At 41.9% G+C, this 13636-nt stretch overlaps 1 protein-coding gene across 4 annotated transcripts in view; it reads right to left on the bottom strand.

Moving 5' to 3' along the window:
- The window catches only part of VPS13C (vacuolar protein sorting 13 homolog C), a 483673-nt gene that overhangs the window by 163820 nt on the left and 306217 nt on the right, over positions 1–13636 (bottom strand). For all 4 annotated transcript variants that reach the window (XM_029575527.1, XM_029575524.1, XM_029575525.1 and 1 more), the window contains 2 exons: positions 4498–4653; positions 2214–2478 (listed from right to left, as the gene is read on the bottom strand). In XM_029575527.1, coding sequence (XP_029431387.1) covers positions 2214–2478; positions 4498–4653 — 421 coding nt within the window. The remainder of the gene's footprint in view (positions 1–2213; positions 2479–4497; positions 4654–13636) is intronic.

Here is a 13636-nt window from a genome sequence, read left to right as displayed (position 1 = left end):
CAAAACCAGGCCACAAGAACCTGGCAATTACCCAAACACTAAGAAGAACTCATGCTACTGATGTAATTAATAGCAGTGGCTATTCCCTAAGTATAATTGATTAATAGCCATTAATAGACTTCTCCTCGAAGAACTTATCCAAACCTTTTTTGAACCCAGCTACACTAACTGCACTAACCACATCCTCTGGCGGCAAATTCCAGAGCTTTATTGTGTGTTGAGTGAAAAAGAATTTTCTCCAATTAGTCTTAAATGTGCTACTTGCTAACTTCATGGAATGCCCCCTAGTCCTTCTATTATTCGAAAGTGTAAATAACCGAGTCACATCTACTCATTCAAGACCTCTCATGATCTTAAAGACCTCTATCATATCCCCCCTCAGCCGTCTCTTCTCCAAGCTGAACAGCCCTAACCTCTTCAGCCTTTCCTCATAGGGGAGCTGTTCCATCCCCTTTATCATTTTGGTTGCCCTTCTCTGTACCTTCTCCATCGCAACTATATCTTTTTTGAGATGCGGCGACCAGAATTGTACACAGTATTCAAGGTGCGGTCTCACCATGAAGCGATTCAGAGGCATTATGACATTTTCCGTTCTATTAACCATTCCCTTCCTAATAATTCCTAACATTCTATTTGCTTTTTTGACTGCTGCAGCACACTGAGCCGACGATTTTAAAGTATTATCCACTATGATGCCTAGATCTTTTTCCTGGGTGGTAGCTCCTAATATGGAACCTAACATTGTGTAACTACAGCAAGGGTTATTTTTCCCTATATGCAACACCTTGCACTTGTCCACATTAAATTTCATCTGCCAATTCCCTGTTTACCCATTCCACCGAACTCATACATTTCTAGACCTCTGTCTTATCGCCTTCTCAGCCATCTCAGATCTTTCAAGTCAATAGCGTTATGGAAATGTTCAAACTATGGAATAATGGCATGTTCATCTGAAGTAGGGAACATTTCATTTTATTTATAGTTGTAATCTAACCATTTATACAAGTTTTAGTACTGCAAAACTACATAATTATAGTACAATACAGAGAAACTCTAAAATTAGCAAACCCCGACTTCCCACTAGTCAATGCAGTCAGCTGCTTAGGGGCACCTCCTCCATCCAAGCAACACTTTTTTCTAAACACCACTGAATCTGATCAGCAATAGTCTACTGGACTCGTGTCCTTAAAAGTGGTAGGAGCAGGACGGTGGCATTTTGAGCAGTGAAGAATTGCTAATGTCTAACCCCCTGTGCCTTTAAGAGAATAGGTCCAACAGAGCAGGCAATGTGCCTTATACCATGGTGCTCTCTTGGTATGGGGGAGACCCTCTTTTCTGACATCTAAAGGCACTAAAAGTAAATATGGCCCTGAAAACTAGTAATCCAAAAATAAAGACTATACAAACCAATGTTGGAGGAAGACTGTGGTTTCAATAGGCTGAGAAAAGGAATCATATTTTATGAGTGGCTATTTTTTGCTTCCACTTTTCTTAGACATTTACATTTATACAGAATATTTTTCAGTGTTTAAATTTGTTCAGTTTTAGTTATTGATCTGGTTTTCATTATATGAAACACATGCCACAAGGAAAGTAAAACCGTATTCCCTGGTATGGAGGTGCAATAAATTAAAGCTGAAAAGAATTACTATCCGGAGTAAAATATTATCACTAAATTAAATAATGTCCAATACAAAAAAAATCTCTGTAGGAAACTTCAACGCATAACAACCTGTACCTACTGCTATTTCAAAAAATGCATATTTAGTGTCGCTTGAATATGACCTTCTTACTAGGCTTCATCAGCTAGCAGTATATTTAAATACATCTTTCTACATTAACATCAGAAGTCAAGTAAATGGCCTGGAAAAGTCTACCACTGGAGATTAACAAAAGTTATTCTTGAAAGATAGTGTTATGAAAACTCAGCTATATTTCAGACTACTAAAACATATGGTAGTATATTTAACAAGATATCAAAAGAATAGTAAGACCAGATATGACTGACAAATACCCCTTCTACCTAAATGCTATTTATTTTATAGACTTTAGGGCAGATGGAGTTTAAAATAATCACCACTAATTATACAACCAGATTTAGTCAGGGCATAGAAATGCATATAACAAATCCATAAAGTGAGTTGTATTCTATATACTGTAATTAAAAACAGGTATTTCTCTATAGTGCATACTATGTATAGCATTGACATTACCTATACTGAGAGTAAGCAAATCACTTTCTTGATTCTGTAATGCAGAAAATTTGTGTCGGTGTGGGGTTTCTGAAGCAGCATACTCTAGCTGCAATGTCTTGTCTATATCTACATCGTAAATTTTAGCTTGCACAGCTGAACCCATCACACAAAGGTTGCATGGAGGTTGCACTACAAGTGGGACACCCAGTGCATTTTTCACTGTCAAAGGAGCTCTGTCTTTCAAGGAGTAGTCAAAAGTGGATGCAGTTCCTTCTGAAAAGGCCTTTCAAATAAAGAATACAATAGAAAACAAGAGACTTCATTACATTAAATACAAACAACATTCATTACATTAAATACAAACAGCATTTAGTAGCTAAGTTTTTATTTGCTTTGTCTTTTGCTGTTTAATAATGAGACACTCGTGTACTAAAAGTCCTGCGTACATGTTTTTGAATGATGACTGAGTGAGAACATATCTTCATAAATGCATTAATTATCAAGGCAGGTAAAACCTATTAAAAAAAACAGCTTTTAATTACAAGGAATTTTACCTATTCATCTCTGACCTCTAGCAGCCATGGTACAAAAGATTCTTGTATAAATAAGTGTACTACATGCAAAGGTGATAAAAGGCAAACTAATAGGATTCCTGTAACACAAGTAAAAGTTAAAACAATAGAAAAGGCAATCAGCAGCTTTCTCCTCATCTCCCTCCCTCCAGCAACTTAAATGCTCTTACGGGCCCAATCAGTATGGTGCGCTCGGCCGAGCGCACCTTTAGCCCCGGTTTGGCCGCGCATTTTCAACTCGCTATTTTTACCCCTTATACAGTAAGAGGTAATAGCGTGTCGAAAACGCGCTGCCAACCCCCCTGAAACTAATAGTGCCCGCAACATGCAAATGCATGTTGATGGGCCTATTAGTTATTCCTGCGCAATACAGAAAGTAAAATGTGCAGCCAAGCCGCACATTTTACTTTCAGAAATTAGCGCCTACCCAAAGGCAGAAGTTAATTTCGGCCGGCACAGAGAAAGTGTACAGAAAAGCAGAAAAAACAGAAAAAAAATATCATAGCGATATTAAGTCGGAGGCCCCAAAATTTAAAAAAAAATTTAAAATCTGCCCGCGGGTTGGAAGACTGATGCTCAATTTAGCCAGTGTCAGTTTTCCGAACCCATGGCTATCAGCGGGTTTGAGAACTGACGCTGGTAAAATTGAGCGTCGGCTGTCAAACCCTCTGACAGCCGCCGCTTCTGTCAAAAAGGAGGTGCTAGGGACGCCTCCTTTTATCGCGGGCCCTTTTATCGCGGGCCCTTTATCGCGGGCCCTTTATCGCGGGCCCTTTTATCGCGGGCCCTTTTATCGCGGGCCCTCATTTAAATACGCGATCATGCGCCCAGGAGAGTGGCCTGGGCGCGCGTCGGGAGAGCGGGCACTCGCCTCGGAGCGCCGGCTCTCCCACGGTTTTTACTGTATCGGCCAGTTAGAGAGGTACTAAATCACTAAAAACAGAACAAGATCTTCCACAACAAATGCTTCAGTTAAAGCACAGAAAGCTACATTGAAAGCCAACTCAAACTTCCAGTGCCATATACATCAACCCTATTTTGGCCTAACCTTAGATCTAAATGTTTGTTTCATTTTCTATACCCACTAAATTTTTTGGCTCTCTCAATAAAGCTAACTATTATGCTAATACTAATGAATGCCACAATGGCCATGGGATAAACAAAAAGGATCCCTAGCAGCAAGAGAAATGTAATGAAACACTGGGCAACCTTCACTGAGAGACAGTTGCAGCCCAAGGAAGCAGCAAGTTGGCTGCATTGTGCTTACTGGGAAGCATGAGGAAACCTGAATGGAGCAGGTAGAGGATTTGCTTACATTTTGTGTCTGGGTTTTCACATATATAGTGCAATGCACTAACAAAAACAACAAGCAATCAAACTCTACAATATTTATTAAAAAAAAAAAATGTGTACCCTACATTATCCACGATTCTAAGTGGGTTCCACAAAAACATAAATAAGTTAAAAAAATCATAACATGACATAGGTACAAAAATAAAGACCAAACGATCTTCTATTAAGAAAACAGTACACAATAAAATTAAACTTTTGCTGAAATATAACTGTAGGAAAATAGTGTAAGCACTAGCATTTACATAAGCAAAAGCAAATAAAATACCATATACATAGAAATGCATATTAGATACAGAATTTTAAAGAATTAAACTTTATAAAGTTTACAGACTTTCAAAACAGCTTTGTGAAAAAAAAAAAAAATCTTATTACTATACCTTGGCTAAATTACTGAACACACCAAGAGAACATTTAGATATTGTAATGTTCATTGTGTCCTTTGAAGAAATGTTAATAGCAGTCTGTGGGTCAGGATGGACTACAAAATCATCTCCGGGAATCATGTGTTTATCCTGGACAGGGTTAGTCTTCATCTAAAGGGAACATGCACAATAATTAACTTTCCCATTAAATTGTCCATTCAACTAACATTTTCATTAAGTAGAATTTCAGTGATTTTCAATTGCAATTAACCTTTACTGACTTGTAACTTCCTTTTTGGCACATCACAAAATGTATGGCCTAACCTTTTAACCATTTAAAAAATAATAAGTTCATATTCACATTCAATTATCCAGAAAATGTTTTGAATTCTATTATGTACATGATGTGCTGAAAGCTAACCCACAAACTACAAAGCAGCAACACAGAGCTACTTGCAGCACAATTAAAGTCAATGAAATCATTTTATTACCTATCCCCTCCAGTACAGTTACTGCATTACCTGTTTGTTAAAAATTAATAAGCAATCTAACAGTTAATGGTACAAGTTGACACACAGGACCAATGCAGTTGATGAATAACATTTTTAAAGATAGGTTATTGCTTCTGTTGTCCATAATGACACCTCTTATTCCCCTATTATATGGTGATATGGGCTTTCAATTATAAGTGTTGCTTTGTGAAAGTGTTTATTTTTTTATTTGGGGGTAGGGAAATGGGGGAAAGAGGTGGATAGCAGAATACAAGTTTGCCCTGGAAACTGAAAACCCAAAATGTTTTAAGCTATGAAAGTTTTTCAGTTAATACATATATATAGATTCAGCATGGAAGAGAGTACTGAAAGTTAACATCAAGCCTACAGAACTGGAGGCTGCTAATAACAATTAGGTAGATGACTGGCTCACTACAGAGAGATTCATATTTGGAAAAATCTGCATTTCACATTTGTAAACATTTTTTTTTTTTTATAAACAAAATTAAAGCAACAAGTTTGCTGAAGAGCTCAACTTTACTGTTCACAGCTTTCAAAATTCAGAAGTTATTGATTCATCAGAAAGCTCTATGCAAGGATTGCCAGGATAACTTATTACAGAATCAGATTTTCTCAGGCTTTGCTGAGCTACCAATTGTCCTGCTTTGCTCAACATTTCTTATTTTATCTTAGTATGTGGCTTTGTAGCCAATTGCAACTTGCCTACAAAACGGATGCATGTTTGTTTCATAAAGAATTCAGGAAAGCCTTTTTGTTTGGATCCCCAGGGTGTATTATTTAATTTAACCTCACAGATTTATGTTCTGCCTTTCCAGAAAAATCTTATCAAGGTGGATTACAGTACAAATATATTAATTACAATAAAATAGCAGGAGTTATCTAGTCCACAGTCTGTCAAACAATAGTAGAGGAATCTGTCATTTATAGAACTCATGTTCTTTTGTTTTTAAGATATAAGGAACATATTTGAAAGATGAATCCAACTAAGCTCTGTTTGCTGGTTTTTATTTTACTCAAATCATTGTGCTTTTGGCAGAATTTTTAGAGATCTGCTTGTGTCACTGTCTGTAGGGAATCCACATCTTTCCTCACAGCACCTATTTTACAAGTGTACTATATAGGTAGTTGATGCAGATACTGGCAAGTGTCCTCTCTTGTGTATCTCCCTAAAACCATTTAGCAACTTCTGAAACAGCTTGTTGAAAACTCTTTGCAAACCAGGACACTAACTGAGGTGGTTCTGTGATTCTTCCTTTGTATAAATATGGACCTGAGAATCAGCGATGGCTGATGAAGAGCTGGAGGTAGCACCATTTCCCCTTCGTGGAACTTGTTGCATCAGGTTGAGGCTGAGGCCAAAGATCCTGAGATATTTTCTCCTCATGCACTGAGGCTGGCAACTGTTTCTCAAGCTGCACAACTGCAATCTATCTCTTCTTTTGCAGGACACTGTTTTAAGTGGCAGGGTGAGGAAGTAAGCATTTGTTTCACATCAGCCACTGGGGAAAAATTCCATGTTTCCTACATTGGCAACGAATTGTGGACAGGCATCTGTAAACCTTCCAAATGAAGCTACATTAACCTTTCTTTAATTTTAATGACAGAGACAACAGAGTTTGGCTGAAGTTCTGGAATTCACAGCCTCAGGTTTCATGTTTTTAATAAAACCATGAAGTATGTCTAAAGCAAGAGAGGTGCTTCCTCTGCTCCACACTGCTTCTGGTAATCTGCCCAGTCAAAGCCCTGGCCAGAGAGGTGTCAGCTTGCTTCTGTTTTTAAGGCACCACTGTACTGGTAAAATCGCTAAGGATCTGCATGGCAGAGCACTAAGATTGCACTAGGCACCAGCCTAAAATAATTGTTAAAAATCTTGGTCACTGATGCAAAACAGACAGACATTCTAGATTTCCCTGGAGTCCACTGCCTCCAGTTTTATACACCTGTGAAGGAAGGATTAGTTCAGCAAAGCTTTTGATACAGTCCCGCACAGGAGACTGGTGAATAAAATGAGAACCTTAGGAGTGAGTGCCGAGGTGGTGGCCTGGATTGCAAACTGGTTGACGGACAGAAGACAATGTGTGATGGTAAATGGAACTCTCTCTGAAGAGAGAGCGGTTTTAAGCGGTGTACCACAAGGATCGGTGTTGGTACCGGTCCTGTTCAATATCTTTGTGAGCGACATTGCGGACGGGATAGAAGGTAAGGTTTGTCTTTTTGCGGATGACACAAAGATCTGCAACAGAGTGGACACGCCGGAAGGAGTGGAGAGAATGAGACGGGATTTAAGGAAGCTGGAAGAATGGTCGAAGATATGGCAGCTGAGATTCAATGCCAAAAAGTGCAGAGTATTGCATAAGAACATAAGAACATAAGAAAATGCCATACTGGGTCAGACCAAGGGTCCATCAAGCCCAGCATCCTGTTTCCAACAGTGGCCAATCCAGGCCATAAGAACCTGGCAAGTACCCAAAAACTAAGTCTATTCCATGTAACCATTGCTAATGGCAGTGGCTATTCTCTAAGTGAACTTAATAGCATATGGGGAGTGGAAATCTGAATGAACTGTATTCGATGTGGGGAGAAAGGCTGATGTGCACGGAGCAGGAGAGAGACCTTGGGGTGATAGTGTCTAATGATCTGAAGTCGGCGAAACAATGTGACAAGGCGATAGCTAAAGCCAGAAGAATGCTGGGCTGCATAGAGAGAGCAATATCGAGTAAGAAAAGGGAAGTGATTATCCCCTTGTACAGGTCCTTGGTGAGGCCTCACCTGGAGTACTGTGTTCAGTTCTGGAGACCATATCTCCAAAGAGACAGAGACAAGATGGAGGCGGTCCAGAGAAGGGCGACCAAACAGGTGGATGGTCTTCATCGAATGGCTTATGAGGAGAGATTGAAGAATCTAAATATGTACACCCTGGAGGAAAGGAGAAGCAGAAGTGATATGATAAAGACTTTCAGATACTTGAAAGGTTTTAATGATCCAAAGACAATGACAAACCTTTTCCGTCGGAAAAAAATCAGTAGAACAGGGGTCACGATTTAAAGCTCCAGGGAGGAAGACTCAGAACCAATATCAGGAAGTATTTCTTCACGGAGAGGGTGGTGGATGCCTGGAATGCCCTTCCGGAGGAAGTGAAGACCAGAACTGTGAAGGACTTCAAAGGGACGAGGGATAAACACTGTGGATCCATAAAGTCTAGAGGATGTGAATGAAGAGTGGGTGGCTCGTGGGAAGGACGGCTACTACCCGGAGATAATACCCTTATTCAATAAACATATTCACAGTTAATGCGACTCCAACATTGCTCTAAGCTTCAACGGCAAGAGGAAATGTGGAAAAAAGGATTTGCATTCACAAAAAAACAGGGAGTAGCTTGCTTGTTACGGTGGTTACTACCCCAAACCAAATAAGCCTGATACTTCACCTTCAACGGCAGGGGAGAAAGACCGATACTTCACTTTCAATGCATATCCAGCATAGCACTCTGCTTCAATGGCAGGGTGGGGAATGAAGAAAAGTGGATCTATATACAGACAACAACCAACAAGGACTGAATTACATAGTCTGGGTAAACAAATAAGCATGGGTGTAGCTTGCTTATTGCAGCGGTTACTACCCCTAACTAAGCTAGATATTTCACTTAGATGCAGTTCCAACACTGCTCTCTACATTAATGGTGGGGGTAGAAGGGAAATAGAACCAAAAGGTTACTAAGAGCCAAGAGTAACATAAGTATGAGACTGGATGGGCCGTTTGGTCTTCTTCTACCGTCATTTCTATGTAAGTTATTCAAATCAGCATGGGCCTAAAATACTTCTGCTGGGAGAGGACTCTTTGCTGCATCACTTAGGGATTTCTCTCTAGTACATTTCCAATCATATATGTTCTTTATATAGATGTCTGAAGGTGGGTCCATTCTATAATTATTCTCTAGACATCAGCCAACTGGTCGAAGTCTACAATCCAAGTAAAACAACTAACAGTCATAAGAATCAGCATCCTCCAATCCCACAAAGCAAAAATGTAGCCTAGTCTACTTCCAACATTCCAAATCACACTAATTATTCTGTATTGAAAATGTTTAGATTAAATTATGTTTTACCATAGTATGAAATAAGATGGGGTAATTCAAAATGAATTTTTTGCAAAACCATTGTATATGATCTGCTAAAATAGATATAGCCAAGAATACATAAGATAGTGACTCATTTGATAAACAACAACAAAAAAAACCCTTCAAACATCACAATTTATACAAAGGTTAATTATGAAAGTATTTAGGTGCCTATTTAGGCACGAGACACCTAAATCGGCTCTATTAAAAAATTCACTAGGACCTATTTCCTAAATTTAGGTTCCTAGACTGATTAGAAATCTAAATTTAGGACCAGAAAAGTGGTTGGGGAAAAGTGTTTGGTGCTTAGTAGTGCTTTTCATTCACTCATGTGGTAAATGGCCTAGCATGGTAATAATGCGAGATATTTCAAACATCTTGCGTTATATGAGCCCCAGCACCATGCGTATTTAAATGAGCTCATTACCATGCAAAATGCATGCTAAGGAGCTCATTCATATTTCAAACTATATAAATCAAATAACTCAGCTTGCCAAAAAATTTCTCAAGCTGAATTATTTGATCAGAATTTAGCTATAATTTATACAGCTGATTGGCAGGATAATCTATAACGTTAGCAGCCACCACTCGCTCGCTTAGTATCTGGCGTTCCTTTCTCGTCTGCCCCCCTTTTTCCCTGCTTATTTCTCTAAAATTCACACCCGTGACACAAATAAACACACCACAACTGTTATTTGGTATAAACAAAAAGGCCGCAGCTTTATTCCTTTACACATGAATAAACTCCCTGGTATACCCGAGCCGATGTGCTTCCCCTGACTGCCCGCCGTACGTAGCCAGGCGTCTTTTAGCCAGGGCCCCCCTGGCGTCACCTCTCTCCGCCAGGGAGTCCCGCCATGTGCGCTTTGTTGCGCCACCGCCTTTTCCGCGCCTCCCCTGGCGCTGACGGCTATCGCGTCATCTGGTGCTGCCTCCAGCACCCCTTATCATATAGTCAACCGGCCCGGGTAACCGCCATAACGCGAGGTAGGTGTAACCTTGCCTCGCGTTCCCCCACTTACTTAACTAGCTGCGGCCTTTTCTCTCCTTAAACCCACTGCTTCTATGGTGTCTTGTAACATATTATTAAATATGTCATATCCTATGTCGGACGGATGTATGCCATCCTCTCGGAACAAGCCCTGACACCCGTCTTCTGCCCATTGATGTCTGATCTGATGCAAACCTTCCTTACTTGTCCATGTTTCCAACTGCCTGTTAACCTTCTTCCTGCCTCTATTCCATAATTTAGAGTCCCTCCATTTAGGCCTTGGGATGATTTCCGACCAGACCAACGCGGTATTCGGGTAGATTGCGGATATTATGGTTAAGTCTCTTTTTACTATTTGTATTAAACTTTTGCATGCTAAGGAATTTAAGTCATTGCCCCCCAGGTGTATGATTATCACCTCTGGCGCCGCCTTGGTTTCTTTCAGGCGCCGTAACAAGGGCAATAATTGTTTCCATTGCATGCCGGATTTTCCATGCCATGTGACAGTCCACCCTTGAATTGCCAAACCGAGGTGTTGTCCATACGTTCGTCCTATCGCTCTCTTGGCTGCCCATCTTACGTATGAGTGGCCAATAATCCACGCTGCCCTCTGTACTCGCTGTTGTTCTGTAAAATATAATCAACAGGTTTGGTTAATTCGGGTGGGTGCAACCTTGTCCAACCGGACGTACGTGTCAACCGCGTTCGATCTCCATCTTCCGATCTTCTTAATTGTTTCTTTGTCTAATCCGGCTTGCGCTGCGCTTGTCGCCGCCCCGATTCGGAATGAGTGGGAGCTGAACTTCCCTGTGTCCCACTCCAACTTATTTGCCGCTGATTTCAGTACTGCTATCAACTGGAATCGTGTCAGTGGCGATCCGTCGCGATGTATAAGCAGATGATTTCCTCCTTCTGGGCGGGCGGCTAGATATTCTTTTGCGTTGAAGATTGGGCATGTCTTACAGCCCACTACTCTATTGAGATGTAATGTCGCTCCTTTCCCTTGCTGATCGGTCTTTGATCTGTTTATTGTGATACTGAGGGTCTCCGTTGTGCACTGGACGTTCTTCCGCAGCAGCCCGTTCCCTCCCTTGTCTTTCTTGTTGCGGGCCACCAATTCGCTGATTCTGAACGCTCCGAAGAATGCCAGTGAGAAAGCGAGCCTGAATAACTTGGTCTCGAATGTGGATGAGCAGATTTCGGCTAGCGCTATCCATATCGCTTTCAGCATGTGGTGTGTGATAGGATGCCTGCTGTCTCTGTTTGGGCCGATCTTCCTTGCCCATCCCGTCAACATTTTCTTTATTAGGAATGATTTCGTGGGATCCCCCCATCCGAAGGCCTTAAAAAAGAATGCTGCTCCTGCCAGGCGCTTGATGACCGTGTTCCTGGATGCCCCGTTTTCTTTCGCTGAATCAATGAATTTGATAAGGAGCACTTCGCTTGCTGGTCCTTCTCTCCAGCCGAGTTCCCGCAGGAAACTGGATACGACCTCGAAGCTTCTGCAGTAGGAGGTCCAAGTCGCCGTTGCTACGGATCTTCGGAGCAGGTCCTTTGTTGTGTCCGACCAATTTGCCATAATTGATCCGGCATTGGTGTTGCTGATTCGTCTGCTGTCGGGACCTGCTTGTGGAATAAATGCCATTTAGCACGGGATAACGCATCAGCCGCGCCGTTCAATGTCCCTGGTACATGTCTAGCTCTTATGGTTATGTTGTGTCTCAGCGCCTGTAGCACTATTTCCCTCAGTAATGTAACCACTAGCGCGCATTTTGCTGATTGTGCGTTCAAGATGTGGACGACCGCCTGGTTGTCGCACCAGAATATGATGTGTCGGTTTCTTAGTTTTTTGCTCCAGAGCACTAGCGTTACCCATATTGGGAAGAGTTCCAAGAAAGTAATGTTCTTTGTTATACCCTTCTCTTTCCATTCTTCCGGCCAAGGCTCCGCGCACCATGCCCCTTGACACAGTGCACCGAATCCCCATCCACCTGAGGCATCTGTTTGTATGCCGAGGTCCCGATTGGATAAAGGGGAATCTTGAATGAGTGACACTCCGTTGTAGTTGTCCAGAAAGGATTTCCAAATTCTGAAGTCGTCTCTGATTTCTTTTGAAACTCGCAGGTAATGATGTGGCTTCCTTATCCCAACGGTTGCTGCCGCCAGCCTTCTCATAAACGCTCTTCCCATCGGGATCACTCGGCAAGCGAAATTCAGTGTTCCTAATAGTGCTTGTGCGTCTCGAAGTGTTATTTTCTTTGTGGAACCCGATTGCCGGATCAAGTTGTGCAGCTTCGATACTTTTTCTGCGGGTAGACTCGCTGTCATTCTTTTGGAATCCAATTCTATTCCTAAGAATGATATCGTTGTTGTTGGGCCTTCTGTCTTGTTGTTGGCTAGTGGCACGCCTAATTCCGCGGTGATTGACTGAAAATCCGCTAGCAGGCTGCCGCATGTGTTGGCATCTTGTGGGCCGACGAATAGAAAGTCGTCGAGGTAATGAATGATGTTGTTTGATTCGGCTTTCCTTGCTACTACCCAATGCAGGAACGAGCTGAAGAGCTCGAAATATGCGCATGAGATGGAGCATCCCATGGGCATGCACTTGTCGAAATAGAATTGGTTGTTGAATGTGAACCCGAGCAGCGGGAAGCTATCTGGGTGCACTGGGAGCAGCCTGAAGGCGGACTCTATGTCCGCCTTCGCCATCAAGGCTCCTCGTCCGCACGTCCGCAGCAGGGCTAGTGCTGAATCAAAGGAGGCGTATTGCACCGTACAGTCCTCTGGCAGCAAGTGGTCATTTACTGACCTTCCCGGAGGGAATGATAAATTTAAGATGAGCCGAAATTTTCCTTTTTCTTTCTTCGGGATTACTGCTAATGGCGATAGGAACATGCGGTGGAATGGTTGCCAAATGAAGGGTCCTGCTATTCTTCCTAATTCTAATTCCATTTGTAACTTCTCTAGGACGATGTCCTCGTGTTTCTTTGCTGAAGTAGAGTTGTTGGTGTTTTCTCCTTGTATTTGTCCCTGGAATGGGATAACGAACCCCTCTTTGAACCCTTGCCAGATTTTTATTGCCTTGTCCTTGCTTGGATACAACTGGAGCCATGGTTTCAACGCTTCTAGTTGTATTGGTGATGGTGCTTTCTCGAATTGCAGCTTCTCATGGATTGGCCTTACTCCCCGGCGGTGCTTTTTTGTTGCACTTTATCATCGGGTGTGGGGCTGCGCAAATTGTGCAAACATGCTTGAATTTGCAGTCCTGAAATGTACATACCATTTTGTTGAACCTCCAACAGGTGTTATCATGGGCAGATGCCGCCTTCGTTGCGGCTCTGTAAGGAGAAGGTCTTCGCGAGTTCCTGGCTCTCGATCCTGGCTCTGTATTTTTGCACGTCATATGCTGAATCCAAAGACTGACGTCCTGAGTGCCCCACGTCATAAAGCGGTTCTCCTCCATCTTATCCCGGAACTGCTCATCGTAATTCAGCCACGACCATCCGCCGTGCTGCTGATACGCTCTGATGATGT

This window comes from Rhinatrema bivittatum, chromosome 13 (genome assembly GCF_901001135.1).
Source record: "Rhinatrema bivittatum chromosome 13, aRhiBiv1.1, whole genome shotgun sequence".
Classification (NCBI taxonomy): Eukaryota; Metazoa; Chordata; class Amphibia; order Gymnophiona; family Rhinatrematidae; genus Rhinatrema; species Rhinatrema bivittatum.
The sequence above is the reverse complement of the archived record's forward strand: the minus strand, read 5'-3'. Positions and strand labels throughout refer to the sequence as shown.